We start from the raw sequence: 25,650 nt of genomic DNA, 5'->3' as shown, positions 1-25,650 counted from the left end.
TCAGTCTACTTAACTGCAACCCAATTCTGAATTTTTCTCAATCCAGTCCAATAATTTCCCAGTGACTTCCTTTGTTATTTAGCCCCATTCATTCAATTCACACTTCTCATGGCTATCATTGCTCCCTCCAATCCTGCTTTTAAACTCTCAAGACTTATGCAACTTCCCCTTGATGTCCCTAATATAAAAGCAGGGTTTTTTAAGTCTAGTCTCTTTTGGTCCTATGCTAGAATCTGTTGTTAACATCTGCCCTTGTTGCAGCCATTTGTTACCCTGGGGTGGTTAAATAAAAGAAATTTAAAAATCTTCAGTATTGTATAGTAAATTCCTATATATACCTAAATCTATTTTCTAACTCTTTATTTTGTTCCACTAATTTTATTATCTCTACTTGTGTCAAACCATAATGTTTGATGGTTATAGCTTTTCAAAATATATACTAAAGTATATATTTCTTCTTTTATTTCTACTTTTCAAAAATATTGACAGTCCTAGCACACTTATTTCTCCACTTGAAATTTTTAAAAAGTGATAAATTTTTTCCTTTTACCAACAATTCTCATGTGTAGTGTCAAACAGGAATTAGAGGGCTTGAATTTGAATTTGGCTCTGTTCTTAGATGTGGGATGAGAGAGTTTAGATAGCTTGATCAGTCAATGCGATAGATCATCTCAACTGCTCTCATGCTATATATGCTAAATGACCATATATACATATGTATATATACAAATATATAATTTGTATGCCAATTTGCATAAAACTGACATTTTTATGGTATTAAATCCTCCCATCCAAGAAATTTCATATCTTTCTCTATAGTCATACTTTGATCCTTCCTACAAACTGAACATGCTCTGTAGTCGTCTAGCATTTGTTTGCCTCAAATGAGAGGGAAATCACAACATAATGTAATAACCTATCGGAGAAATGCAAATTAAAACCACAACAAGATAACAACTTACCGCTATCAGAATGGCCATTACTAATAAGTCAAAAAACAATAGATGTTGGCATGGATGCAATGAAAAGGGGATGCTTATACACTTTTGGTGGAAATGTAAATTTATACAACCTCTGTGGAAAACTGTATGGAGATTCCTCAAAGAACTCAAAGTAGACCTACCATTCGATCCAAAATCCCACTATTGGGTATCTACCCAAAGGAAAAGTCATTATATCAAAAAGACACCTACACCCAAATGTTTATCATAGCACAATTCACAATTGCAAAGATATGGAATCAACCTAAGTGCTCATCAACTAATGAGTGGATAAAGAAAATGTGGTATAGGTATGCCATGGAGCACTACTCAGCCTTAGAAAAGAATAAAATAATATCTTCGCAGCAACTTGGATGGAACTGGAGGCTTTTATCCTAAATGTAGTATCTCAGGAATAGAAAAACAAATACCACATGTTCTCATTTATAAGTGGGGGCTAAATGATGGGTATATATGGTCATAAAGTGGTGTAATGGACATTGGAAACTACAAAGGGAAGAGGATAGGAAGGGGGTGAGAGGGAAAAAAAACTACCTATCAGGTACATTATATACTCCTCTGGTGATGGGTATACTAAAAGCCCTGACTTTGGCATTATACAAGTTATGCATGTAAAAAAAAAAAAAACACTTGTACACCCTAAATATATTGATATAAAAAAATTTTCTTGGTCATTCTTAAACAATTTCAAGAGAAAATTTAATAAAAGTTAATCAATTCCACAAAAATCTGGATATTTTTATTGTATATATTGAAGGTGTACAACATGATGTTTTGATACACATATACATAGTAAAATGATTACTATAGTCAAGCAAATTAATATTTCCATCAACTTATCTAGTTAGCTTTTTCAGTGTGCTCAAGGTATCTGAAATCTCTCTTAACAAATTTATAGTAAAAATACAATATGGCTTAATTGAATTTATAGATACATTTGAGGGTATGCTCATCCTTATCATATTGAATTTTCCCATATGACAATATAAAATATTCCTATAAATATTTTGGTCTTTTTTTAGAGTCCACTCAGAAGCTTTTACTTTATCCCTATAGGTCTTCTAAAATATTTCACTGTTCTACTTATGTTTACTTATACTATAGCAATGAAGGAGTCTTTATCAATTGATCAGAGTTGGTATGGAAATTAAAATTAATATGTCATACAGAAAATAATGAAATGAATTGAGTAATATATCCTCACCTTGCTTCTGCCTTGCCCTAGGTTAAGGATAAATGTGACAAAATCAAAGGGGTTTAAAGACTCTTTTTAAAAGTTTTATTTTGGTTGAATCCTTTGGGTACATTCTTTTGGGTAGATGCCCAATAATGGGATTGCTGGATCGAATGGTAGGTTTACTTGAATCTGTTTAAGGTATCTCCCTATTGCTTTCCACAGGGGTTGCACTAGTTTGCAGTCCCACCAGCAGTGTATGAGTGTTCCTGTCTCTTTGCATCCACACCAACATTTATTGTTTTGGGACTTTTCGATAAAGGCCATTCCCACTGGAGATAAGTGATATCTCACTGTGGTTTTGATTTGCATTTCCCTGATAATTAGAGATGTTGAGCATTTTTTCATGTTTGTTGGCCATTCTTCTGTCTTCTTTTGAAAAGTTTCTGTTCATGTCCTTTGCCCACTTTTTGATAGGGTTGTTTGATTTTTTCTTGTTGATTTTCCTGAATTCTAAATAGATTCCAGTTATCAACCCTTTATTGGATGTAACATGTGAATATATTCTCCCATTCAGTAGGTTGTCTCTTTGCTCTTGTGATAGTTTCTCTGGCTGTGCAGAAGCTTTTTAATTTGATCAGGTCCCATTTATTTATCCCAGTTCTTTCACTGACTCCTTCCCATCTGGATCAGCTGTTGCTTCCCACCTTTCGGTTTTCATTTGGAATATAACACACCCTGTTTTGACTCTGCGCCAGTAAGTACTATTTAGGAGCAAGGCAGATCACAGCTGCTGCCTACCAGCCTGGACGTGTGCACTTCTATGGTTGCTCAATCTGCTGCTAGGGGGAGCTGCTAACATACTGTTCAGCGTTCTTCTACCACAGTTGGGAGGCTGCTCCTGATAAGAGGGGTTACTTGGTGAGCCTATTGTGGCCTCTTGCCAGGATTTTTCTTCCCTAACTATGGACCCCCTGTTGGCAGCCAACCAGACATGGAAATCCAGCCCTGAGTTATGATCCTACTGGATGACCTAAACCAGTCTGACAAGCAGAGTCACTGGGCTGTCAAATATTGATCTGCGCTAAGGCTCCACAGATTCACACTAGTCACACAGGGAAAGTGGCTTTTCTTGTCTCTCCCTACCTCCAGGGGTGGAGCCTACTGCTTTCCGCGTGAAAGTTGGCTAGGGGAAGGGAGTGGTGCCTCTGTCCACCGAGCGTCCCAGCGCCTGTAAATCCTACAGGTGTTAGCCTCCCATGACTTGTATTCAAAATTCAAAGTATTCAAAATTCACCCATTGAAACGGGCCTGGCTAGCTGACCATAGGTTGTAGAAGTGCGGAGCTTGTTGTGAGAGTCCCTGGGCTGGGGGAAGGGGGCGGCCCAACACCATAGCGCAGGGCAGTGTCTGAGTTGTGGACCCCGAAAATGGGAACCACCTGCCGGCAGAGCGCTAGCACTGGGGACGACTGTTCAGATTGCGGAGCTGAGTCATCTGGATGCCCTGTTGTCTCTTTTACGTCACCCTCCTGCAATCTCACACCTGTCCAGCAGGAGCTCTTGCTCTTTCTGACGCAGCCTGAGCCGGCCTATTTGCCCGCAGCAGTGTCCAGGTTAGAGTCCCGTTTTTAGTGTTCTCCTCCATTGTTCTGGACCTGCTGACTGCCAGAGGCAAGTTACCTGTCTCCTAACTCCCTCCAGTGGTAGCTCAGACCAGTCCCTCCCCCGCACAGAGCTCTGGGGAGTTCAAGATGCTTCCCGCTATCGTCTTCTCCACAAAGCCCAAGGTCTCCTGCCGCGATTTTGCTCCACTTCAGGCAGGTCCCTGTCTGAGTGGGGGTTGAGGTCAGTGGGAAAGCGGGACGTTCTCCTGTGGGTCAGATCCCACTGCACTCGCTGGCCAAGCGGGGCAACTGTCTCACACCCCGCTCTATTCTCTATTGTGTGTCTCACACTCTCCAGATTTTGCGATCCTATCTCCCATTCACCATTTTTTTCCTGGATTGTGTGTCCCACACTGTTTTTCTGCCGATTCACAACGCTGTTCTTGCGGGGGAGCGCTCCACTCGTGTGTAGCAGACCGAGATCTACGCCTCTTTCTCTGGGAGCAGGAATCCAGGAGGTCACCTTTACTGTGCCATTTTTCTGTCCTCCAGTGTCCTACATTTCTTACCAATAAAATGGTCTCAGTGTACAAGAACTATTGTGAGGAGTAAATGGATTATACATATGAAGTGTTTAGACCAGTGCCTGGTTCATAGTGAGCATTTAGTGGTTGTTGCTGATGTTGTCGTTGTCACTGTTACTTACCTCCTCCTTTGATAATGCCTAACATGATCAGATGGAAGACTTGGATTTGAACATCATAAGAAGGTAAACTGAAGTTGTTTTATCCAGAGCATGAGTTTATTTTAACACTATTTAAACATAACAAGTTTACAAGCATTGTAACTCTTCATAGCTTTGCAAGGGATGCAGGGCCCAAAATCCAGAAAACAATAAAGTGTTACCTTACTCCCAGTTTGCCATTGTATCTTGAGCAACATTCGCCTTAGCAACCTCATCAGAAGAGGTACCTGGGTCTTAGAGTAAGGTCCAAATTTTCTTGAGTTCCCTGGCTAGAATGTCTTCTAATAATTTCCAACACTTAGTGATAGAAGCACATACTTTTTATCACATAATTTTAACAAATTTAAAGATGTCACAAGATGTCAACCAATGTACGTTAAGTAATCATGGTAAAGGAAAGATAACTACGTGACTAATTCTAAATCCCAAGTGCTTACCTAAATACCATGAGAAAGTGGAGATGTCTGAGGCCAGAACTGAACCTGTGTGAGGCTGATATCACCAAGGACATCCCTGATTCCCGGCCCTCACTCCCTTTTTGCTCCTATTTCAGGAGATTTCTGAACCTTAAGAGAGAACATGTTTCTCTGACTAGGTAGCAGGATGGGTGTTCCTGGGAGTCTGTTTCTCTGCACCAGGAACTGTGTTGGGATCAGCTGTGGCCATGGTTACGTTGAGACTGACTCAATGTGTTAAAAGGCTCCAGGCTTAATTCCCAATCACCCAACACCAAGGAGAAGCCAAACTTTTATCTCTGGACTCCATTTAATTAGGCTATCAGTAGCCAACCTGGCTGGTTAATTAGCATCAAAGAAAAAGAGCCCAGAGGTTCAACAGTGAGTCTTCCCTAGAGCCTCGTTAAGAAAGCTGAGATTAGACCTGTCCCTCAGAGGCAGCTTCTGCAATGATGGTAGCTCAGAAACTTTTCTGACAACAATGTCTGAGTGAGGCTTCCTGGATTTCCCCCTGGGTTGCTCTCAAGGGACCACATTCTACTTTAATTTTAGAACAGGGAAAGAAGATGCCACAACGGAGAACTTGCCTCTTCCCATCTGAGGCCAATCCTCCAGGGCCGAATTGGAGGGAGCTCCTGAGCAACCAGTTTTAGAGTGAGAACATTTTTAAACCAGTCTTAGTCAGAACGTTTACCCTTGTGTTCTTTGAATAACGTTGTTCTTATTTTATTTTTTTTTTTTTTTGAGACAGAGTCTCGCTTTGTTGCCCGGGCTAGAGTGAGTGTCGTGGCATCAGCCTAGCTCACAGCAACCTCAAACTCCTGGACTTAAGCGATCCTCCTGCCTCAGCCTCCCAAGTAGCTGGGACTACAGGCATGCGCCACCATGCCCGGCTAATTTTTTCTACATAGATTTTTAGCTGTCCAAATCATTTCTTTCTATTTTTGGTAGAGACGGGGTCTCACTGTTGCTCAGGCTGGTGTCGAACTCCTGACCTTGAGCGATCCACCCGCCTCGGCCTCCCAGAGTGCTAGGATTACAGGCGTGAGCCACCACGCCCGGCCAGAATAACGTTGTTCTTGAGGCATACAAATCAATTCCCCATTGTTTTTGATCTCCTAATTAAAAACCTATGTAATAGTGTCTACTTTATCTAAAGTGTGGTTCTCAGCTCCTCTGCACATTTGGAATCACCTGGGGAGCTTTTAAGAAGATCCTGATGCCAAGGCCACACCCCAGACCAATTAAATCAGAATCTCTGAGGATGCAACCCAGGAATCAGTATTTCTGAAGGTCCCAGGTGATTCCAATGAGCAGCCAAGGCTGAGAATCACTGTTTTTTTAGAGGGCCCTCATTGGCTTTGTTAGAGCCAATGTTGTGATTTTAGGGTTCAGCAAATTACTGAACTTCTTCCCCTATCTCCTAGGCATGTTTTTATCTATCATAAGTTTGGGGGTTTGGGGGGCTTTTTTTAGTTTGTTTCTTTTTCGTGTGTGTGTGTGTGTGTGTGTATCATCATTTGATATGGAGAGAAGACACAGAGAAAGCACTTTGTTAAAAATATTTTAATTCTATTTTTCTGGTCTTCCATATTTCTATTTTCAATTTAAAATTTTTTTAATTTCAGCATATTATGGGGGTACAAATGTTTAGGTTACGTATATTGCCTGTGCCCCACCCAAATCAGAGCTTCAAGTGTGTCCATCCCCCAGGACGATGCACACTACACCCAGTAGTTGTGTATATACCCATCCCTTCCTCCCCACCATCTGCCCAACACCCGATGAATGTTATTACTATATGTGCACTTAAGTGTTGATCAGTTAATGCCAATTTGATGGTGAGTACATACGGTGCTTGTTTTTCCATTCTTGGGATACTTCACTTAGTAGAATGGGTTCCAGCTCTATCCAGGATAATACAAGAGGTGCTAGATCACCATTGTTTTTTGTGACTGAGTAGAACTCCATGGTATACATATACCACAATTTATTAATCCACTCATGTATTGATGGGCACTGGGTTGTTTACATATCTTTGCAATTGTGAATTGTACTGCAATAACCATTCAAGTGCAGGTGACTTTTTGATAAAATGACTTCTTTTCCATTGAGTATATACCCAGTAGTGAGATTGCTAGATTGAACAGTAGGTCTACTTTTAGTTCTTTGAGAAATCTCCATACTGTTTTCCAGAGGGGTTGTACTAATTTGCGGTCCCACCAGCAGTGTATAAGTGTTCCTTTCTCCCTGCATCCACACCAGCATCTATTGTTTTTAGACTTTTTAATAAAAGCCATTCTAACAGTAGTAAGGTGATATCTCATTGTGGTTTTAATTTGCATTTCCCTGATGATTAGTGATGTTGAGCACATTTTTATGTTTCTTGGGCATTTGTCTATCTTCTTTTGAAAAACTTCTGTTCATGTCTTTCGCTCATTTTTTAATGGGGTTGTTTGGGGTTTTTTGTTTTTCTTGCTGATTTGTTTGAGTTCTTTGTAGATTCTGGATATTGGCCCTTTATCAGATGTATAGATTGCGAAAACTTTTTTCCCATTCTGTAGGTTGTCTATTTGCTTCTGTTGATTAGTTCCTCAGTTGTGCAGAAGCTTTTTAATTTAATCAAGTCTCATTTATTTATTTTTGTTGTTTTTAAGAAACTGCCAAACTTTTTTCCAGACTGGCAAAAGCTTTCTTTAAATTGCCTTACATTCAGTTTTTCAAAATTTCATTAATTGGTCCAATCCACATTTATAAGTGCCTGTACTATTGGCAATCCAAAAGAGGACACAAAGAAGAAAACAACCTATACCCTTCCACACGATGAGCATGTGTGTAGGGCATTACTTACATTATATTAAAATTCTTAATTAAAATATTGTTCCAGCCCTTCCACAATATGTAGCATGGGACTCAGTAATTTGTGGGGTTTTGCTGTTAATTCTCTTTTGGGAGAGACTATTCTAAGTGAGATTTTTTAACATGATCATATAACTAGTAAGGCAGGACAGGGATTTGAACTCAGACATTAACTCCAAAGCCCATTCTCTTACCTCACATTGACTTCCTCCACTCTTCCCCAGTTCTCTATCCTGCTAACAAACCCAATATTCCATGCTTTCTGTGCCTTCACATGTCATCACACCAACCTCAGAATCATTCCTCTCTTCCTAAAGGTTAAGAAACTCACCCAAGATTACACAGCTAGTGAGTGTAGAGCTGGAATACAAAGTAAGACAATGCATTTGCAGAGCTTACCTCTTACGCTGTACACCAGAGTTCAGAAACAACTTACCACTTACTTCATACTGAGTAAATTCTTACTATTAATAAGTTCTTTAAAAGTAAAAATTGTGGGTCTCCTAGAAATATACCCACATAAATATAATCAACTGATCTTTGACAAAAGAGAGAAGGCATTTGATAATAAAGAAAAGACAGACTTTTCAACAAATGCTGCTGGGAAAACTAGACATGCACATGCAAAAATAAATGAATCTAGACACAGATTTTACACCCTGCACAAATATTAATTCAAAATAGATCACAGACCTAAATGTAAAATGTAAAACAGTAAAACTCTTAGAAGATAACATAATGAAAACCTAGATGACTTTGGCATAGTGATAACTTTTTAGATATAACACCAAAGATGATATCCAGAAAGAAATAATTGATAAGCTGGAATTAATTAAAATTTAAAAATACTTCTCTGGTAAAGATAGTTTCAACAGAATAAGAAGACAAGCCACAGACGGGGTGAAAATATTTGCAAAACACATACTAGATAAAGGACTCCTGTCTAAAATATACAAAGATTTCTTAAAACCCAACAATAAGGGGTAAATTCACACCTAATGGGTATGGTGTTCAATGTCTAGGGGGTGAGTACACTTATAGCTCTGACTTGGATGGTGCAAAGGCAATATGTGTAACCAATGTGTTTGTACTCCTGTAATATTCTCAAATTAAAAAAAAAACCAACAATAAGAAAATGAGTAACCCTATTGAAAAATTGGCAAAGACCTAAACAGACACCACATCAAAGAAAATATACTGATGGCAAATAAACGTATGAAAAATGCCTCACATCATATGTCATTAGGGAAAAGCAAACTAAAACAACAAGATACCACTACATAGATAATAAATGGGCCAAAATCAAGAACAGTGGCAATATCAAATGTGGGCTAGGATGTGGAGCAATAAGAATTCTCATTCCTTGCTAGTGGGAATGCAAAATGGTATAGTCACCTTGAAAAACAGTTGACAATTTCTTACAAAACTAAACATACTTTTACCACATGGTCCAGTAATCCTGCTCTTTGGCATTTATGCAAATAAGTTTAAAACTTGTGTCCATACATAAACCCCCATAGACATTTATAGCAGCTTTATTCCTAGTTGCCAAAACTTGGAAGCAACCAAGTTTTCCTTCAGTAGATAAGTGAATAAATGAACTGAGTTACATCCAGACAACAGAATGTTATCCAGTGCTAAAAAGAAATAAGCTATCAAGCAATTAAAAGACACAGAAGAACCTTAAATGCATATTACTAAGTGAAAGAAGTCAATCTGAAAAACCAATCATACTGTATGATTCCAACTATATGACATTCTAGAAAGGGCAAAACTACAGAGACAGTAGAAATATCAGTGTTTATCACAGGTTAAGGGGAGGAGGAGATGAACAGGTGAAACATGGAAGATTTTTATGGCAGTGAAACTATACTGTTTGATACTATATTGGTGGACACATGGCATTACACAGTTGTCAAAACCCATTAGGATATACAACACCAAGAATGAACCCTATGTAATCTATAAAGTGGGTGATAATGAGGTGTCAAAATAAGCTCACCAATTGTAACAAATGTGCACCTCTGGTGTGGGTGCTGATGGGGGGAGGCTGCACTTGTGTAGGAACAAAGAGAGTAACTCTCTGTACTTTATGATCAATTTTGTTGTGAAACTAAAACTCTCTAAAAAAAATAAAGTCTATTTAAAAAGAAAAATAAAATATCTATCTAAAAGTTCTGATTGCTGTGCCATTTATAGATGAGGACAATGAAGGTTAGTGAGAAAAAATAATTTGTCCAAATTCACCCATTTGGTAATTAGGGAAACTGGGATTCAAATATAAGCAATCTGACCTAAGAAATTGAAGTAATAAAATGTTTAAGAAGGTAAATGAAACAAAAACAATTAAGGCTCAGAAAGGTTAAATATTTGCAAAATCTACACAGCTTGTCAGATGCAGAGCCAGCATCAGAATCTATTCCATCTGGTCTCTGGCCTGAACCACCAACTCCTTCCCCACAACTCTACACCTGCAGTTAGATACAGTCACACATGCAGACATAGAGCCTCAGGGATGTTGGGGGCCATCACTTCTCTTTCCAGGTATGCACACCTAAGACTAAACACAGACATGCATAAGATTACACACATGTACATGGACTACATACATGGGCATAAACACATATGTGCATAGAGCACACATATGTGCATGAACACATTTCCACTCCTGCTAGTGCATGGCTCTAATTCCCTTCCCTGGTGTAAGAGGCTACACTCTGGAGCCTAGGCTACCCACAGAGCTCAGTGAGGGCATCAGTAATGTTCTTTCCTCCTGGGAAGACCACAGGGCCAATCGTCCCAGGGCTCTGGCATACAGAGAAGACAGGCCCCTGGGTCTCCCTTTCTGTCACCAATTCCCACTGGAGGTGGAGAAGAACCATTACCTTCCTGAGACTAGATCTGTACCTCAAGAGGCCTCCTTCCTCGGAGATTCGGAGCCTGATCTTAACCCCCTGGCAGGCCTACAAACCTCTTTAGAATCCTGAATCTCCTCTGTCAAGCTCACAGGTAGGCAGGCTGAGGGGTCTTTGGTAATAGGGACTGTGGGGTCAACATCTTCGTGTACTCTTCTTCCCTTTTCCTGATTCTGTCTTCGCTCCTTCATCCCAAAAGCCAGAAAACATGGTATTTTCTTATATTTTTTCCTCTTTCTGTTTTTGATCAAGTAAACATTTGAAGTACCCACTCTGCTCAAGACACTGTCCTAGGCACTGTCTCCTGCCCTTAAAGGGTCTAGCCCACATCCTGGAACACAAGACCCACAGAGTTATCTCCTCCAGGAAACTGGATCAACAGGGGGACAAAACGACAGAAAGTTAGGAAAATGCAGGAGTTAAGAATACACACTCTGGGACTGGAAGCTACCACCATCTGGCTGGGTAACTCTAGGCAGGTCACTTCTATTCTCTGTACCTCACTTTTGTTATCTGTAAAAGGGGGTGTTGTAAAGACCAAATGACATAATGTAGGTAAAATTCTAGAGCAGTGCTGGGCAGTAGTAGGAAGGCATATTCAACTCATGATGAGGCAGAATTTTCTAACTCAGATTTGTTCCACAAGGGACTGGGCCACCTCCAGATATTTGAGCTCCCCATCTCTGGAACTGTGGAAATTGGACACTTTCCTGGGATGCTGAAATGACAAAGGGGAAAGGCAGAAGTGTCTAAAACCTCACGACGCCCAAAGCTCTCTGAGAATCCACAGCCCCTGTCCTCATATTCCCAGATACATAGTCTTTACTTTCCATGTTAAGAGCTACATTTTTTAATACTGGCTGGTCACAGGTAAGTGAGGCACCAGCAGGAATTGAAAACTTTAAAGTTTAACTCATTGAATTATTGAGAGAGAGAGGCAGAGCCAGGCATCCTGGAAACAAGTGGTTTCCAGAAGAGAGGCAGAAACAAAACCTGGAAAAGAAGTTAGCTGAGAACAGCCCAGACCTGGATAAATTGGTTCAATCATGAATCTGAGGGCCTAAGCTGCCCAAGAAAACTTACAACCTAAACTAAGTAGGCAACGAGCAATTAGGCTGAGATACCACCTTCTCTAAAGCCAGAAAACATGAGGTAAATCTCTAATCTGACATAGGAATAAAAGCTATGGGTAGAAAGGAGAGATTTCAGAGAACTGAAAAGAGAAGGACCCAGTCTAAAAAGGACCCTGCCGAATCCTTAAGCAGGACACACCTTTCCAGGAGGAGGATGCACCCTACACTGCCAATCTGCTTGTCTAACTGCTGACGCTGAGAGGAGGGTAGACAGGGAGAAGCTGGGTTTCCAAAATCCTGAACCCAGGAGAGACCCTAAGACCAGGTGCTGTTGCTGCAAATCAGACAGCTGTTGTTTATTCAAACCTGACAGAGCTGCGGTCCAAAGTTTCCGACAGCCGTTCCTCTCTGAAGGCAAGAAGAGAGGAAAGCATATGGCTTTGTGGAGGGGAGGCTGAAAGGAGTAGGAAGGAAGGAAATCAAAAGGATCTCAAGTGTGGGAGCAAAGGATGGAGAAGGAGGAGTGGCCAGCAAGGAGGCTCAAGGCACTGAGCACTAAGAGGGACTCTGTGTGCAGAGGACACCCCAGCTTTGTTCTGTACTGCATGTGTGTGGTCTGGGGAAGAGGCCTGATAGAGCAGTTTAAAATACATAATTTGGAGTAAGGTGTGCCTGGGCTTGAGTCTTAGATTTTACCACTCACCAGCTCTGTGACTCTCTGAACTTCAGTTTTCTTATCTGTAAAAGGGAGAAATGAGTGTGCTTACATCATAGTGTTATTGTGAGGATAAAATGAGGCAAGTGCTAAGGACAGATCCTGCCTAATAAATTTTAGCTGATTTTTTTCCTAAACTGGTTAAACTACTTACTTTCTGACTGTCCTTGCTCATTCAGAGGAGCAGGAGCATGGGTGATGGGAAGCTTCCCACCAGGGCACAGCCCATCCTGCATTTTTATCCAATTTGGAAAGTGCATTCTGTGCTACCAGTTTGTGCTCCCTTATTCCATGTGAGCTAGTGACTAAGAGAATGACCCTGCATGAGTGACGGGTGAGTAAGGAAGGAAACATCAACCTGAGATTACAAATGTCCACAATGTGGAAATTCAAGTGGAGAAAGTTGAGAAGTATAGAAATAGTCTATATTTCCTGTCTGTCAAGGAAGGGAGTAAATACTCCTAAAGTGGGATGGTGTGATCTAAAAGGCTTAGAAAGACTCCCAGTCCCTCCTGGTCCTTCCCAGCCACTAACTGATGGCAAGACCCATCATTAAAATGTCATTCCTCTAGCTTATTGTGTGAGCAATAATGCTAACCACTTATACCAGGGGTTTTCCAAACTCTCACTCAACTGTTATTTGAGTCTCCAAATGACAGTAGTAGATAGGGCAGAAAGTGGCACACACATGCATGCACACCATCATCTATATGAAAGTGAAATGACTTGCCTAAGGCATGAGGAAATACACAATGTTGTCAGATCCAGCTACATGGGAAGGAGCTAAGCTACTGCCCCTGAGTAAAAACACATAGATTTGGGAAATTCCAAGTTCAAGCCCAAGGTGATCACATAGCCCTTCACCACCAGGGCAAACTCTCTCTCAGCAGTGAGGCTGAAAGACACAGAGAAGGAAATGGGGAACGAGTGCAGAGTCAAATGAATACATTCCCCAAGAGTAGGGTGAAGGGCAGGTGTCTCAGATTAGAAGCACCTATGAAGATTTTCAATGATGATAAACCCCAAATTAGCATTTCATATCTCAGAATCTATTCTACACCATAGACATTCTCTCATGAGTGCCAAACACATAGATACACAAAAATGACCACTGTAACAGTCTGTTGGGGTGGAGTATTATGGATAGTATAACCCCAATTCTGTATTTAGTGTGTATATAGATCTATATAGAGAAAAAAAAATTAAAATTAGCACGTGACTCTGTGGTTTGGGAAGTAAAATTATAGGGAAATTTCACCTTTTTACTTATAACATTAATACAAAGAATCATGTGTCCGTTAATTTTAAATGCAAATAATATAATCTCACCACAAAAATATGATAATAATATGGGGTGATGCATATGTTAATTAGCTCTATTTAGCCATTCTACAATGTAAACATATTTCAAAACATCATATTGTACATCCTAAATACACTATTTTTATTTTGTCAAATAAATGATATATAACATAAAATTAAATATGGAATTTACTCCTCACTCCATCCCTCCAATCTCAATTCACAAGGTAACTACATACACGTCGACACACACACCACGATAAACACAACATATAAAAGAGATTATTTGCTTTACAAGAGTAGGATCACTGTATGTGCATTGTTCTGCAACTTGCTTTTGCCATCTTATAAAATACCACAGGCAGTACTTGAATAGATATAGCTTGTCAATGAATAGCTCCAGCTCTGCCATCAGACTGCCTGAATTCAAATCCCAGCTCTACCACTTACTGACTGTGGAATCTGGTAAATTATCTAACTTTGCTAAACTCTAATTTTTAGTCTGTAAAATTGGAATAATTATATTGCCAATCACTTAGTATTTGGAGAAAATAAAATGATAAAAACATGCAAAGCACCCATCTCAGTGTGTGGCATAGTGCTAATAAATGTGGGCTAACATTAGCCATCTTATTTCTTTAGAGACTGCAGGATATTGAGCAATAAAAATGTACCATACATTTAATAATTCACCTACATGTGAATGTTTAGGTTGTTTCCTCTATGACTTGTTTTGTTTGGTTGGTTGGTTTGCTTTGGTATTATAAGGAATGCTACAATAAAAATGTGTGTACATCTCTTTTATTACAAAAGTATGACTATTTCTAAAGGATAGATTTCTGTAAGTAGAACCACTGGATAGAGATGCAGATTTTCCATTCCAGTAGAGACTACTAAAAAGTCTATACTGATTTACACTCTTATTACCAGTGTATGTGAGGGTCTATTTCCCTTTGGATATTATTCTCAAAAATGTACTGCCAATCTGATGGGTGAAAATTTTATTTCAGTCTAATTTGTATTTTCTGATTACCAATGAGTTCGAAAATCTTGGCATATGTTTTCTTTGGTAACTGTGTTGCAGATATTTTCTTTGAGTTAATAGTTTATATTTTGGCCTTGCTTATGGTCTCTTGATGTAATTTTCACATTATGAGTGCAGTATTTTTTCACTCTTGCTTTTACATTTTATTTCTTGTTTATTTCTTGTTCCCATCCTGAGACCATAAAAATATACTCTTTGAATTTTGGCTAATACTAATTTTATGGTTTGTAATTTTTTATTTTTAGATTAGAAAGTATGAAAAGTCATTATTTTGAAGTGCCACGATACTGTCTGGATTTTATTTTTATGTGTGGGTTAAATAGAAATCTAGGCTTATGTTTTCCAAATATTCCAATTATTATAAATATCTTTTATTTAATAGTCCATCCTTTTTCCATTTCTATGAAATAAATCTTTATTATATATTAAGTTTAATATATCATGATCTAAATACATGTATAAATACGGGTACATAAAATTTTTTTTATTGAGAAATGTTTGGCTTTTTCTGTGTGTCATTATCTTATTGTTTTTCATTATTCTTTGCTTTGATTTGGAGTTAGAAAAGCTTGCTGTCATTATTCTATTTTTTTCAAAATTATCTTATCTGCCCTTAGCCATTTAATACTATAGATGGATTGAAATAACTCATCTTGGTTACAGATTCTATTTCTAGTATTACTTCTATTCTAACTGGTATCCTTGGACCAAAATATTATAATTAAAGTATCCAGATCATATTAGCCAAAGAGAAATGCTTAAATAAACATTAAGCAGTTTTTCTTTGAAGACTTAAGGAAGTCTCCCCTGAATGCTGTACATACCAAGGAGCACTGATTAATTCTGATGCTTATTTTTGTCCTATCCCAATTATCACTATCACTATGGAACTACGAGCAACAGAGAAAACTGAATGACAAAAGCTCATTCATAGGGATTCCTTGTAGGAAACCATTATTATTCTATGTGGGATCCAGAAACCACTTCCCCTGACCAAAAAAATTCAAAATCTGAGCGGTTGGTAAAGACACAACCTAAGAAGAAAATTTAAAAAGTGAAAGGAAAAGAACTCAGACAAATTAGGTTACTTAGAAGTTCCCATGAATTTTCTATGGAGAACATATAGCTTTTAATTTAGAAGGCACTTTGGAGAGTTTTAACTTTTACCTTGCTGAATTTTACTATCAGTTTCTCTATAGTTTCTCAAAGTAAATATTCTTTACAAACATAACAATTGCAGTCGGCTACTTCTAGAGGCTTGAGGATACAGAAGCAGCTGTCTTGATCAAATTGCCCTTTGCATCTCTCCTACGGCTTCTCCAATCCCTATCCAGGAAGCCCAGAGACATGGAGTTAAAGAACTATAGCAGCAGTGCCTCGGGCTTCATCCTCCTGGGCCTCTCCTCCAACCCTCAGCTGCAGAAGCCCCTGTTTGTCATCTTCCTCATCATGTACCTGGTCACCATGGTGGGGAATGTGCTCATCATCCTGGCCATCCACTTTGACTCCAGGCTCCATACCCCCATGTACTTCTTCCTCAGCAACTTGTCTTTCATGGATATCTGCTTCACAACAGTCATTGTGCCCAAGATGCTGGTGAATTTCCTCTCAGAGATAAAGGCTATCTCCTATGTGGGCTGCCTGGTCCAGATGTACTTCTTCATGGCCCTTGCAAACACTGACAGCTACCTACTGGCCTCCATGGCCATTGACCGGCTGGTGGCCATCTGCAAACCCTTCCACTATGATGTGGTTATGAGCCCACGGCGTTGCCTCCTCATGCTGTTGGGTTCTTGCACCATCTCCCACCTACACTCCCTGTTCCGGGTGCTACTCATGTCTCGCCTGTCTTTCTGTGCCTCCCATGTCATTAAGCACTTTTTCTGTGATACCCAGCCTGTGCTAAAGCTGTCCTGCTCTGACACATCCTCCAACCAGATTGTGGTCATGACCGAGACCCTGGCTGTCATCGTGACCCCCTTCCTGTGCATCATCTTCTCTTACCTGAGAATCATCGTCACTGTGCTCACAATACCCTCTGCAGCCGGGAAGTGGAAGGCCTTCTCCACCTGTAGCTCCCACCTCACTGTGGTGGTCCTGTTCTATGGCAGTGTCATCTATGTGTATTTCAGGCCCCTGTCCATGTACTCAGTGGTGAAGGACCGGGTAGCCACAGTCATATACACGATAGTGACACCCATGTTGAACCCTTTCATCTACAGCCTGAGGAACAAAGATATGAAGAAGGGTTTGAAGAAATTAAAGGACAGAATTCAGTTATAGAAAGTACAAATGACGGAGTGTCATCACTGGGAGATGCCCTAAGACATTATCAGCTTATCCTTCCTTCCTAACCATTTTCCACAGGGCACTCAAAGAGGTCATGAAAAGTGGTGTTTGATGGCAGTAAGATCATTGACCTGGGAGCAAAAGTCTTGGTTTGTATCAGTGACTTTGACCAAGTATACATTCCATCCCAGCCTAGGTACTGCTGGGAATCCAGATTCAGGAAAACAGCTTCTGCCATCCTCAATAAACTGGCACCCATATAGTAGAATTAAGTTTTTCTATAAATAACTCTTCTATTAATATAAGCCTGACAACAGACATCACTCAAGGAGTTACAAATCCTATTAGTTTGCAAAAGTAGAAACCATGTGGGTTTGGTAGCAAACTGGGAAAGAACTCTCTGGAAGGATAACTTAAGTTCATCCTGAAAGATGGACTGATCGTCCCAGTAGAAATTTCAAGAGATGAGGAAATGCTCAGAGCATTTCACATAGTAAAACCCACCCAAGCATGTAGAAGAAATAAATATTGGAAGCTTTTTGAAAGACAGTAAAAAAAAAAAAAAAAAAAAAAAAAAAAAAAAAAACCTCTATAACGCTTGTCCAATTTGAGAGTAAGGAGAATGAGGCTGGAAAGATAGAGGACTCTACAAGGCAGATTTACTCTCCTGACCAACACTCAAGAGTCAAGATAGTGTGAATGCTCTATATTCAATTCCCTACCCATTCCCTCTTAGTTCTCCTTTTCTCTATATGTGCATCATCCTCACTGAACTGCACTTTATATCCTAGTCAAAGCAACTATGTCAGTGAGGAAAATCTAGATTGTGCTGTGGAGACAAACAACCTCAAAATCTTAGGACCTTATAACCAAAGGTTTATTTCTCATTCTCATTGCATGTCCACTGTAGAAAAGTGTAAGGGTGCTGCTCACTTTCAATACTCAGCAATCAAAGATTATGGAGCAGTATCATTGAAAACATTCATCATCACTCTGTCAGAAGTTGAGAAATAATCTTAGCGAACTTACAGTGACTGCTGAGTACTCTCTTCCGGAAGTGACCCACAACACTTCTGACCAAAACTCATTGTGCAAAAGTAATCTCGTGACCCAACCAAACATAGGGATCCAGGAGGCACAGTCCAACTATGTGCCTCTAAGATGCAGAGCCAGAAGTATTTGATAAACAGCACTGGTGAATATTACACAACCATGTTAACACACAAACACATCGGTCTGAATTACTTGCTTTATCAATCCTCCCTGAGTAAGTTACTGTCAACAGCAATAGTAAAAGACTTATACTCTCTTTGGAATCCCTCTGCCTCAATTATTTCAACAAGTTCTCACAACCACCACCTTCTGGGTCACAAGCTTGTTCGTGGTAGGACCTGAAGTTGAATGTAAGTCTTTTGGCCTTAAAGATATAGCAAGAGGTGTATGACAGTCTAATGGAACACAGGGACACCAAGGCTCCAACCTCCAGTGTCCTGCCATTGCTTTCAGTAAGTCCTCCTACCTACAATGAAGTAACCAGCAAGCTAGAAAGAAATATAAGCTGTAGTAGCCTTCATATTTGCACAGCATCACCTGGTTTTCACCACTATATTCCATCAAGTATTTGGTTTGGGGATGCTGGCCTAGAAGATACGTACACTTTCCACTTCCCTTAGTTATGTGCCATACTTTTCTCATGCTTAACTAGACACTTTAGAATGTGAGAGATGCCTAGCATATATTAAATAAATAAAATTATTAATTGCAACCTATAGTAACTTATAAAGGTAAGTCCTTTGACCTTAAGAGCTCTAATATAACTTTTTCATTCTGACATCAGCCCCAGATTTCTTTTCCTCAGCAAAAGCATGGCCACTAAGAAATTAAGATCTTTTATGAAAAATCTTAGTTACTTCCAAAAGTTCAAACTGAAAGAAATTCTTGATAGCAAGAGTAGAAAAGTATTATACACCTAACCAACCAAACATCACAGCTTAGCCTAACCTAACTTAAATGTGTTTTGAACAGTTACATTAGCCTACAGTTGCCAAAATCATCTAACACAAAGCCTGTTTTATAAGAAAATGTTGAACATCTCATGGAATTAATTAAATGCTGTACCAAAGGTGAAAAACAGAAAGGTTGTATGGGCACTTGAACTACGGTTTCTCTTGAATTCGTATCATTCACATTGTCGTAAAGTTGAGAAATCTTAAGTTGAACCACTATGAGTCCAGAGCTATCTGTTTAAGTTCACCAGTGGTAACAAACAGGCCCCTCTGGTGGGGGTGCTGGCAGTGGGTGAGTCTGCCTGTGTGTGGAAGCAGAGGGTAGATGGGAACTCTCTGTACTTTCTGATCAATTTTGTTGGGAACCTAAAACTTCTTTCAAAAATAAAATCTATTTAAAAGGAGAAATCAAGGGAAAAAGAAAATATCCATCTAAAACTTGTGACCACTGTGCCATTTATGGATGAGGACAATGCGAGTGACTGAGAAAAAAATAAAGTATCTAAATTTACCCATTTAGTAATTAGTGAAACTGGGATTCAAATATAAGCAGTCTGACTTAAGAAACTGAAGTAATAAAATGTTTAAGAAAGGCAGATGAAGGCCGGGCGCGGTGGCTCACGCCTGTAATCCTAGCACTCTGGGAGGCCGAGGCGGGTGGATCGCTCGAGGTCAGGAGTTTGAGACCAGCCTGGGCAAGAGTGAGACCCCGTCTCTACTAAAAATAGAAAGAAATTATCTGGCCAACTAAAAATATATATAGAAAAAATTAGCCGGGTATGGTGGCGCATGCCTGTAGTCCCAGCTACTCGGGAGGCTGAGGCAGGAGGATCACTTAAGCCCAGGAGTTTGAGGTTGCTGTGAGCTAGGCGGATGTCACGGCACTCACTTTAGCCTGGGCAACAAAGCGAGATTCTGTCTCAAAAAAAAAAAAAAACAAAGAAAGAAAGGCAGATGAAATTTTTAAAAATTGAGGCTCAGAAAGTCTAAGTATCTGCAAGCTACACAGCTTGTCAGATGCAGAGCCAGCATCAGAATCCAGTGAGTCTGAATCCAGAGCCTGTACCTCAACCACTTTCCCCTAACACTGCACCTACACCTAGATACAGTCATACAAGTAGGCACACAGCCTCAGGGATGTCGGGGCCACCACCTCTCCTTCCAGGTAGGTACATATAAGCCTACATACAGATATGCACAAGACTATACACATTTACATAGAATACATTCATGTGCATAAACACATATGTGCAAGGAGCACACGTGTGCATGAACACATCTCCAGCCTTGCTGCTGCATGACTCTAATTCCCTTCTCTGATGTAAGTGGCTACACTCTGGTTTCCCACAGAACTCAGTGAGGGCATCAGTCATGTTCTCCCCTCCTGGAAACCACATGGCCAGTCATCCCAGGGCTCTGGAATATGGAGAGGACAGGCCCCTGGGTCTCCCTTTCTATCACCAATTCCCACTGGAGGTGGAGAAGAACCATTACCTTCTTGAGGCTAGATCTGCATCTCAAGAGGCCTCCTTCCTTAGAGATTCAGAGCCTGATCTTAACCCCCTGGCAGGCCTACAGACTGTTCAGGACCCTGAATCTCCTCTAACAAGCCCACAGGTAGGCAGGCTGAGGGCTCTTTTGTAATAGGGACTGTGGGGTCAACATCTTCATAATCTTCATCCCTTCTCCTGAGTCTTTGCTCCTCCATTTCAAAAGCCAGGAAACACGCACTTTCCCTACATGTTTTCCTCTCTCTCTCTCTTTGATCAAATATCAAACACTTCAAGTTCCTCCTCTATTCAAGATACCGTTCTGGTCACTGTCTCCGGCCCTTAAAGGGTGCCATCCAAATCCAGCAACCAGAGACCCACCGAGTTATCCCCTCCATGAAAGAGAGAGAGAGCTAGGCATCTTGGAAACCAGTGATTTCCATAAGAGAGGCAGAAACAAAATGTAGGGCAGAAGCTAACTGAGAACAGCCTAGAGGTGGATAAACTGGGCTCAGTCATGAATCTGAGGGACCTAAAGCTGTTCAGAAGAGCTTTCAACCTAAACTAAGTAGGAAATGAGCAATTAGGCTGAGATACCACCTTCTCTAGAGCCAGGAAACATGAGATAAAGCTCTAATCTGACACAGGAAAAAAAACAACAGGCAGAAGGGAGAGATATCAGAGAACTGAAAAGAGAAGGACCCAGTCTAAAAAGGACCCTGCCGAATCCTTAAGCAGGACATAGCTCTGCAAGGGGAGGATGCACCCTACACTGCCAATCTGCTTGTCTAACTGCTGACGCTGAGAGGAGGGTAGACAGGGAGAAGCTGGGTTTCCAAAATCCTTTGCCCAGGAGAGACCCTAAGATCAGGTGCTGTTGCTGCAAATCAGACAGCTGTTGTTTATTCAAACCTGACAGAGCTGCGGTCCAAAGTTTCCGACAGCCTTTCCTCTCTGAAGGCAAGAAGACAGGAAAGCATATGGCTTTGTGGAGTGGGAAGGAAGGAAATCAAAAGGATCCCCAGTGTGGGAGCAAAGGATGGAGAAGGAGGAATGCCCAGCAAGGAAGCTCAAGGAACCGGGGGGGGGGGGGGGGGGCAAGGGCAATATACGTAACCTAAACGTATGTACCCCTATAATATGCTGAAATAAAAAAAAAAGAAATCTACTCAATGGAGGTAATTCTATATATAAGGTGTACCAAAAAATAAGATGTTTTTAATAAGAAAAATTATTAAAAAACAGAATGTGTTCTTATTAAAATATATATAACTTTGTCTAATTCAGAGGTTATTTAAAGGTTGAATCAAAATAAATTTAGAAAGAAAATAAAAACAAAATTCCACTTTTAAATAAGAGAAAGATGTAAAAAGGCAATGAATATAAAAAGTTTTTTTTAGTAAGAAAGGTTAAACAGAAAGAATAATGTAAAGAAAGAATCTTGCATGAATTTTTTTGTCCTAAAATGACTGGTTATTTAGGAAAAAGAAATGTTAGGACAAAACAGAAAGTTTTTAGGCATGTTTTGTAGATAATATATGGTACATGCAGGTTGGGATAAAGTTTATAAAGGGGAATTTATTAAGGAATTTTGTATGTGGTCCAGTTGGCTATAATTAAAAAAAAAAAATTTCCTTGGCTAAAACAAAGATTTCTGTTAATACTAATTTACTCTTAATGAAAAAAAAATTTATTTTGTCTGTCCTGAGCCATTTATTCCTCCAGATCAATTTTAGAAAACCTTTCACAAGTTTTATTTAAAATTCCTTTGGGTCTTATTAGAGGTACAATGAAATTTATTAACTTGAGAAGAATTGACATTTTAAAATATTGAGTCTTCCTTTTTAGGAATATAACATCTCCATTTATTTACATCTTCATTTTGTGTTCTGCTATAGTTTCTTCAGATAGGTCTTACTCATTCCTTTTTCCCCTCAGCTCTACTCCTAAGTAATTTTTAGACTTTCTTGCCACTTTCAATTGAAACTTTCTTCAAATTACATTTTTCCAATACAAGAAAAATACTAATATTGCTATATTTATCTTGTATCTGGCCATTTTGGTAAAGTCTTCATAGATTTTAAATTTTTTCAGATGACTCTCTTGGATTTTCTATCCTTTCTAATGTTTATGCCTCCTATTCCTTTAGTTTTCCTTTTTCACTGGTTTAGACCACGGTCTCAGCAAAGTAGCTTAACAGCGATAACAGAAACCATCCTTTCTTTATCTTTTCCATAACATTGGTGAACATAAGACTGTTAGACTCTGAGTTTTCTATAATATTTCTGAATATCTGAATGTTTAGAATGAGAACTTCATAGCTTTATAATTGCAAAAATTTATACATTTAAAGAACTAATCTCAGTAACATAAGCTATTCCTGGTAGTACTGCTATTTTGACTAGCATCCCTGGATGAAAAGCTGTCCAGATCATATTATCCAAACAAAAAGGTTTAAATAGACATTTAAGCATGCTTTGCTCTGAAGACCTAAGGAAGTACCATCTAAATTATGTGGATAACAAGGAGCATTGATTAATTCTAATGTTCATTATTGCACTGTCACCACCATCTCTGCAAATATTAATATGAGCAGGAAGGGACCCTGAGTGAAAGAACCTCATTCATGGGGATCCCTTGTATAAAAGTATCCTGATTCAAGGTAAGATCCATAAACCTCTTCCTCTGGGACAAAAAAAAAAAGAGGCTAAAATTTTGTCCAGAGACAACATGAGAAGAATCTTCAGAAAGAGAAATGAGAACTTAGATAAATTAGGCCACATAGAAGTTCCTAAGAACACATGAAAAACCTTTAGTTTCTAACTTAGAAGGCAGCTTGGAGATTTTTAACTGTCCTCTTGTTGAACGTTTCTATCTGTTTCTCTGTAGTTTCTTTTATTTTTTCTTTTTTAAAAATTTTATTTATTTATGTCAATAGATTTAGGGGCTAAAGTGGTTATTTTAGTTACATGGGTGAATTGCATAGTAGGGAAGTAAGGATTTTTAGCATACCCATCACCCAAATAGTGCACATTGTACTCAAGAAGTTATTTTTCATGGGTCACCCCCGTACCACCTCCCCCGTTCTGAATCTCCAATGTCCGTTATTACACTCAGAATAACCATGAATACCCATAGGTTAGCTCCCACTCATAAATGAGAACATGAAATATTTCTTTTGCCTTTCCTGAGATACTTCACTTAGGATAACGGCCTCCAGTTCCATTCAAGTAGCTACAAAAGACATCATTTTATTCTTTTTTATGCCTGAGTGGCATTCCATGGTATATGTGTATGTCTCTGTGTGTGTGTGTGTGTGTGTGTGTGTGTGTGTGTGTGTGTGTGTGCGCGCGTGTGTGTATCACATTTTCTTTATGCATTCATCAGTTCATGGGCACTTGGGTTGATTCCATGTTTCTGCAATTCTGATTCTGCTATGATAAACATTCTCTCTGTAGTTTCTTACATATTCTTTTAAAACCATAGAAAAAACAGTGAGCTATTTTCAGAGGCTTGAGGATATAGAAGAAGCTATCTTGATCAAATTGCCCTTTGAATCTCTTCTACGGCTTCTCCAAACCCTGTCCGAGAAGTCCAGAGACATGGAGTTAAAGAACTATAGCAGTAGCGCCTCGGGCTTCATCCTCCTGGGCCTCTCCTCCAACCCTCAGCTGCAGAAGCCCCTGTTTGTCATCTTCCTCATCATGTACCTGGCCACCATGGTGGGGAATGTGCTCATCATCCTGGCCATCCACTCTGACACCAGGCTCCATACCCCCATGTACTTCTTCCTCAGCAACTTGTCTTTCATGGATATCTGCTTCACAACAGTCATTGTGCCCAAGATGCTGGTGAATTTCCTCTCAGAGATAAAGGCTATCTCCTATGTGGGCTGCCTCATCCAGATGTACTTCTTCATGGCCTTTGGGAACACCGACAGCTACCTACTGGCCTCCATGGCCATTGACCGGCTGGTGGCCATCTGCAAACCCTTCCACTATGATGTGGTTATGAGCCCACGGCATTGCCTCCTCATGCTGTTGGGTTCTTGCACCATCTCCCACCTACACTCCCTGTTCCGGGTGCTACTCATGTCTCGCCTGTCTTTCTGTGCCTCCCATGTCATTAAGCACTTTTTCTGTGATACCCAGCCTGTGCTAAAGCTGTCCTGCTCTGACACATCCTCCAGCCAGATTGTGGTCATGACCGAGACCCTGGCTGTCATCGTGACCCCCTTCCTGTGCATCATCTTCTCTTACCTGAGAATCATCGTCACTGTGCTCACAATACCCTCTGCAGCCGGGAAGTGGAAGGCCTTCTCCACCTGTAGCTCCCACCTCACTGTGGTGGTCCTGTTCTATGGCAGTATCATCTATGTCTATTTTAGGCCCCTGTCCATGTACTCAGTGGTGAAGGACCGGGTAGCCACAGTCATGTACACGATAGTGACACCCATGTTGAACCCTTTCATCTACAGCCTGAGGAACAAAGATATGAAGAAGGGTTTGAAGAAATTAAAGGACAGAATTCAGTTATAGAAAGTACAAATGATGGAATGTCATCACTGGGAGATGCCCTAAGACATTATCAGCTTATCCTTCCTTCCTAACCATTTTCCACAGGGCACTCAAAGAGGTCATGAAAAGTGGTGTTTGATGGCAGTAAGATCATTGACCTGGAAGCAAAAGTCTTGGTTTGTATCAGTGACTTTGACCAAGTATACATTCCATCCCAGGCTAGGTACTCCTGGGAATCCAGATTTAGGAAGATGGTTTCTACCATCCTTAATACACTGGCAATCATATAGAAAGGTAAAGTTATCTCCAAATAACTCTTCTATTAGTATAAGCTTGACAATGTCCAGCAGTCAAGGCATTATAAATTCTATTAATTTTCAGAAAAAGAAACTAAATGGGTTTAATAGGTAATTGGGTAAGACTTCTTAGAAGAATAACCTGAGGTCATCTTGAAGAAT

At 39.9% G+C, this 25,650-nt stretch overlaps 2 protein-coding genes across 2 annotated transcripts; both read left to right on the top strand.

The window, feature by feature from the left end:
• Positions 1-16,135: 16,135 nt before the first annotated feature.
• LOC123645648 (olfactory receptor 1L6-like) lies at positions 16,136-17,173 on the top strand. The gene has a single exon (XM_045562100.1). The coding sequence runs from the start codon at positions 16,238-16,240 to the stop codon at positions 17,171-17,173; it is 936 nt and encodes a 311-aa protein (XP_045418056.1). The 5' UTR covers positions 16,136-16,237.
• A 3,559-nt stretch (positions 17,174-20,732) lies between these two features.
• On the top strand, positions 20,733-25,213 carry LOC123646112 (olfactory receptor 1L6). Its single transcript, XM_045562780.1, has 2 exons — positions 20,733-20,806; positions 24,269-25,213. Exon 2 carries the CDS (start codon positions 24,278-24,280, stop codon positions 25,211-25,213), a length of 936 nt encoding a protein of 311 aa, XP_045418736.1. The 5' UTR covers positions 20,733-20,806; positions 24,269-24,277.
• The last annotated feature ends 437 nt before the right edge of the window (positions 25,214-25,650 follow it).

The sequence above is a fragment of the Lemur catta genome, chromosome 10 (genome assembly GCF_020740605.2).
Source record: "Lemur catta isolate mLemCat1 chromosome 10, mLemCat1.pri, whole genome shotgun sequence".
Lineage (NCBI taxonomy): Eukaryota > Metazoa > Chordata > Mammalia > Primates > Lemuridae > Lemur > Lemur catta.
This window is presented reverse-complemented; position numbering and strand designations above follow the sequence as displayed.

What these genes read in the sequence shown, in the direction of transcription:
- LOC123645648 (XM_045562100.1), top strand. Translation starts at nt 16,238, where the DNA reads ATGGAGTTAAAGAACTATAGCAGCAGTGCCTCGGGCTTCATCCTCCTG.
- LOC123646112 (XM_045562780.1), top strand. Translation starts at nt 24,278, where the DNA reads ATGGAGTTAAAGAACTATAGCAGTAGCGCCTCGGGCTTCATCCTCCTG.